This window comes from Oncorhynchus tshawytscha, linkage group LG09 (genome assembly GCF_018296145.1).
Source record: "Oncorhynchus tshawytscha isolate Ot180627B linkage group LG09, Otsh_v2.0, whole genome shotgun sequence".
Classification (NCBI taxonomy): domain Eukaryota; kingdom Metazoa; phylum Chordata; class Actinopteri; order Salmoniformes; family Salmonidae; genus Oncorhynchus; species Oncorhynchus tshawytscha.
In genome coordinates, this window is record NC_056437.1 from 78030074 (window position 1) to 78035977 (window position 5904).

At 41.1% G+C, this 5904-nt stretch overlaps 1 protein-coding gene across 1 annotated transcript in view; it reads left to right on the top strand.

The window, feature by feature from the left end:
• LOC112258780 (carbonic anhydrase-related protein 10) overlaps positions 1–5325 on the top strand; it is a 35571-nt gene extending 30246 nt beyond the window's left edge. The window contains exons 7-9 of the mRNA XM_024433355.2: positions 2191–2345; positions 2488–2662; positions 3771–5325. Coding sequence (XP_024289123.1) covers positions 2191–2345; positions 2488–2662; positions 3771–3793 — 353 coding nt within the window. The 3' untranslated portion in view covers positions 3794–5325. The remainder of the gene's footprint in view (positions 1–2190; positions 2346–2487; positions 2663–3770) is intronic.
• Positions 5326–5904: the final 579 nt, after the last annotated feature.

The following is a 5904-nucleotide window of genomic DNA, read 5'->3' on the forward strand; positions in this document are numbered from 1 at the left end:
GTGGGTTTAGGCACACACGTTGTCAAATCTACAGTAGTCACAGATAGAATAGTAGTCAGTTCCATTTCTGGATCCGTCATAAAAAAAGAATATCTAGCAATTGAATTAATTTGGCTAATTGGAAGGTTGCCAGAGATGGACTTAATCAGAGATTGAGTGAAATTCATTCCAACTTCTGAATTAATCAGCTACATTACCAATGTGATCCTCCTGGTTCAATGGATAATATGTGTAACAATAGAAACTGCCCCCAACCCTGAGAGATGTTTGAGTCATCTCCTGTTTCTAACTGACAGAAATAACTCTGTGGCACTTTCAGAATGTTCTAAGCTGATCGAAAATTGGCATTCCTTTAAAGACAACAATTATGTAACATTGCTATAGTTAGTATTAACAGCCTCTACCCAAACTCTCTTCAGTTTTATGCTCTTCATTTAGTCTGGTTAATTTAATTGTCATTCCATTTTCATTCATTTAATTAAATTAAACGAATTACATTAAATAAATCACTAATCATCCTTTTATTTGTATCCCATTATTTTAATAATTGGATGTTATACTGTATTACAAGTCCCTGCTGACCGGGGAGGTACTATCATTTGTCAAAACAGATGCAGTCACCCCCTTACTGAAGACACCCAACCTTGACCTCTTATCCAACTACAGGCCCATCTCCAACCTCTTCCTATCAAAAGTACTGGAAAATGGGATTGCAAACCAGCTTCAATCCCATCTGTCTTCCAATTAGCTGAACACATTTTTCCAGTGAGGTTTCCAGTCCTTGCACAGCACCGAAACAGCTATGGTGAAAGTTACCAATGACCTACTTATGGCTACAGAATCTGGATCACCTAGCCTCCCACTAGATCTCAGTGCTCTTTTGACACTGCTGACCACAACATCCTCCTGCGGCATCAGAGAGCACACTTCAGTCTCTGGAACTGCTCTGAACTGGTTCTCCTCTTACCTCTCCAATAGGAAGCAATCGATCCCGATTGGAGAGTCCAGATCGGTGGAGTCTACAGTCACATGCGACATCCCACAGGAGTCTGTTTTGCATCCTATTCTGTTCCTAATCTACATGCTCCTTCTCAGCCAAATCCTCAGAGTCTATAACATCAACTTCCACTGCTGCACTCACGATACCCAAGTGTATATTTACATCAATCCGGACACCATCTCAGGCCTAGCAAAACTTGGCAGCTGCCTAGATGACATCAGGGCATGGATGAAAGAGAACTGCTGAACAGCAGCAAGACTGAGGCTATGCTTATTGGGACACACAAGCAGGTCACTAGTGCTGGAAACATCTGCCCTACTAGTGACGGTCAAGTCATCCATCTGTCCTCTGTCATCTCTAACCTGGAAGTTAAGTTTGATCCTTCTCTGTCTTTTGATGCCCATATAAAACATATCTGCAAAACATAATTTTTCCATCTAAGAAACATTGCCTGGCTCAAACCATCGCTCTCCCAGCCAGATGCAGAGAAACTCGTCCACGCCTTCATCTTCTCCCAGATCGACTATGGCAATGCTCTGTTCGGGGGCCTTTCAACCAAATCACTTCAGAGGCCACAACTTCTCCAGAAGAGTCCTGCCAGGACCAAGAAGGCAGTCCACATCACCCCCATCCTTGCTGAACTCCACTGGGTACCGGTCAACTATAAGATTTACTTTAAAATCCTCCTCCTAGTGTTTAAAACCTTGAATGGATTGAGTCCCACCTACATCAACAATATAATTTATATCAATGAGCCACCTCGCACTCTCCACTCCAGGAACTCACCACTGCTTCAGGACCCCAAGGCACGTCTCAGTACTATGGGGGACCGAGCCTTCTGCTCCCTCGCCTATGGAATACTCTCCCTGACCATTTGAGAGCTGCTCCATCAAACAGAGCTTTTAAAACGGTCTTTAAACACATTTCTACAGACTGTCTTTCTTATAGTCCTAATCTGGAAAGTCCTTTTAGCAAGTAGCCTACTATTGCTATTTCCTGCCTTCATTTGTTTTTACTGTAGTTTTTATTTTATTAGCATTCTTTTTTGCCTATGTAGAGCTTTGGGATAACACAGTAATGAAAAGCGCTATACAAATAAAATGTGTTATTATTATTCTGTAATACAGTGTAGAAAGTGTTGAGGATGGTACAGTATGAATCTGATTACCTCTGTTTTGGTCCACCTCCAGATGACGCATTCTTACTCATGGGGCTCAACATAGCAGATCTATATCCAGACACTACACGTTTTATAACATACGAGGGCTCCATGACTATCCCGCCCTGCTTCGAGACAGCCACCTGGATCCTCATGAACAAACCTGTGTACGTCACACAGATGCAGGTAACTCACCCTCGATCATAGACTCAATAATAACATTAACTCATGTTTGCCAGAAGTTACTTAATAGTTGGCCGTATTTGAGACTGTAGATTCTTTACCATAAACCTTATCTGTCCAACTTTCTCTCACTCCGTCTCTTTAGATGCATTCTCTGCGACTGCTAAGTCAGAATGAGCCATATAAGATATTCCTCAGTATGAGTGACAACACGCGGCCCGCCCAGCCTCTCCTACAGCGCTGTATCCGCACCAACATCAACTTCAGCAAGCAGGGCCGGGACTGCCCCAACAACCGTGCCCTGAGGCCCCAGTATCGAGGTGTGTCTGAACGCATTTGTTTAGGATCTTTATTCAATCAACACGGTTACTTGAACATTTCCGGTAAAATTCAGGTATTGGTAAAAACAGACTGTGAGGAAGAAGGTTGCCATAGTAATATAAACTGCACATACTGTATTCTGAAACTGTTTGTGTTTTTAGAAATTCAATATACACTCAGTGACCAGTTTATTAGGTACACTACCCCATTCACGAAAATGGTTCACTCCTACAGACCGTGGCATCAAGGCATTCAGTTGATGTTCGATTGAATGTTAGAATGGGCAAAACCAGTGACCTAAGCGACTGAGCGTGGTATGATCGGCGGTGCCAGGTGCGCCGGTTCCAGTATCTCAGAAACATCCGGCCTCTTGGGCTTTTCACGCTTGATAGTGTCTAGGGTTTAACGAGAATGGTGCAACACACAAAAAACATCCAGTCAGTGGCAGTCATGTGGGTGAAAATAGCTTGTTGATGAGAGAGGTCAAAGGATAATGGCAAGAATCGTGCAAGATAACAGGCTGGCCACAAATAGGTAAATAATGTTGCAGTACAACAGTTGTGTGCAGAAAGGCATTGCAGCAGACGACCACACCGGATTCTACTACGATCAGCTAAAAACAAGAAGAAATGGCTCCAGTGGGCATGCAATCACAAACACTGGACAATTGAGGAGTGGAAACTTTGCCTGGTCTGAAAAATCCCGGTTCCTGTTGCGTCATGCAGATGGCAGAGTCAGGCTTTGGCGTAAGCAGCATTAGTCCATGGCCCCATCCTGCCTGGTGTCAACGATACAGATTGGTGGCGGTGGTTTTTCCTGGCACACATTAGGTCCCTTGATACCAATTGAGCGACGTGTCCATGCCTTGGGGAATTCAGGCTGTTCTGGAGGCAAAGGAGGGTCCGACCCAGTACTAGATGGGTGTACCTAATAAGCTGCCCACTGAGTGTATGTTTTCTGTCTTCTATAGTTCTGAGATGTCTATAGAGAAATACCTCGTCCCTCAAAATGAACAGGTTCTTTCTAGGTTCTATGTCTCAAGCATTGACTTTGTTTCCAGTTCAAGCAGTTCATGCTAACCTCCACATCTCTTTGTTCTCTTTCCAGTAAACCAGTGGCTTCTGAAGTAGGAAAAAGATGAACATGCTGTACAATACAACAGGATAAAAACTAAATATGCGATCCTGATTCTCAAGACTTTATTTGAATGTGGAAATAATACATTATCAGCAGAGAGGCTGTTTTTTGAATATGTTTGAGATTGCAAAGTAAGACAAGGAAAGATTGAAAAGTGTAACTTCTAAGGCTGCACAACTGTAATTCTTCTACAGAGCTTATGGAAATGGGCTGAATGGAAATTCAGCAGGCTCCGCCATTTACTGACCTCTGCAGTGGAGATAACGAGGACCTCTTTCATGACATCATCATCATCAGATTCACTTGAGTACCCAAAGATCTCAAAGGACCAACACTTCTTGAAATTAGCTAAATGTAATCACAGATACAACCATAACGTGTTTTGATACCAAAAGCATTCCATCAGATCTAACATCAAGCTAGGAATCTGAATATTATGGGTGCTCTTCTGGTGATGAAAGCTTCTACATAACCATGTCACAAGCAAAAGGTGTACTGAATAAATGTTACAAATGCAGAAACATTTCCTGACCATGTGACCTAACCAGGAAAAATTCTGGGCCCCAGTAAAACACCAGGGCAAGAGATTTTCCTGTTCAGGCCACATAGTCAGGAAACACTCCTAGCCATAGACTTGGGAAATCCAGTATTTTATACTGTATTTGCTAAACTTTTCTAGCCATTTTGGGCCATTTGCCTTTTCTCTGTTTAATTGTTTACAATTTCATTCTGTTTATTTCAATGATAGCAGCCCAATTAACATGTTTCAGAGAATGATCTAAGATAAAATAACACTTTACATAAGGCCTATATAGTATATGCTGTTTAAGAATTGTATATTGTCTAGCACTGAATAGAGCATGGGACGTGATTTGTCTGCAAATTCTTTAAGCAGTCACAAGGCATTCCTTATCAATTATTTATCCTCATTTTCAATTCAGAGCTGTGTATGGCGTTACAGGCAATGTGGGTTTGTGTGTGTGTGTGTGTGTGTGTGTGCGCACATGTGTACATGACTGTGTGTGTGTGTGTGTGTGTGTGCACTCTCTCCTGAGCATTGTATTTCTCATTAAATAGGATAATTCTCCTCGTTTTGTGGCAACGAAACAAATACAAATGTATTTGTCACATGCGTCAAATACAACAACAGGTCTAGAGTGATATGCTTACTAACAAGCTCTTTCCCACTGATGCAGAGTAAAACAAGAAAATAAAAACACAAGAGAAATAACACACAAGAATGAAGCTAAATACAAGGAGTACCAGTATACCATATCAATTTGCAGGGATACGAGGTAGTTGAGGTAAGTATATACAGTGCCTTCAGAAAATATTCACACCCCTTGACAAAGTAGGATTTATATTAATTGAATTGTCATTTTTTTGGCAACAATCTAAACAAAATAGTCTAATATCAAGTTGGAAGAAAAATTATCATTTTTATTTTGAATTAAATGGAAAATAAAACACTAAGTATTCAACCCCTTGAGTCAATACATGTTAGTATCACCTTTGGCAGCGATTACAACTGTGAGTCTTTCTGGGTAAGTCTCTAAGAGCTCTGTACACCTGGATTGTACAATATTTGCCCTTTATTATTTTTACAATTCTTCAAGCTCTGGTTATTGGTCTTTGCTAGACAGCCATTTTCAAGTCTTGCCATAGATTTTTTTTGTTTTGCCAATTTAAGCCAACTTTAACTAGGACACTCAGAAACATTGAATGCCGTCTTGGTAAGCAACTCCAGTGTATAATTGGCCTAGCGTTTAGGCTATTGTGCGGCTGAAAGGTGAATTTGTCTCCCAGTGTCTGTTGGAAAGCCAACTGAACCAGGTTTTCCTCTAGGATTTTGACTGTGCTTAGCTCTATTCTGTTTTTTTTTGTGTGGTTTTTTTAAACTACTTAGTCCTTGCCAATGACAACCATACCCATAATATGATTCAGCCAACTTCATGCTTGAAAATAAGAAGAGTGTTAGTCAGTGATGCTTTGTATTCAGGACAAAAAGTTAATTTCTTTGCCACATCTTTTGCAGTATTACATTATTGCCTTATTGCAAACAGGATGCATGTTGTGGAATATGTGTATTCTGTACAGGCTTCCT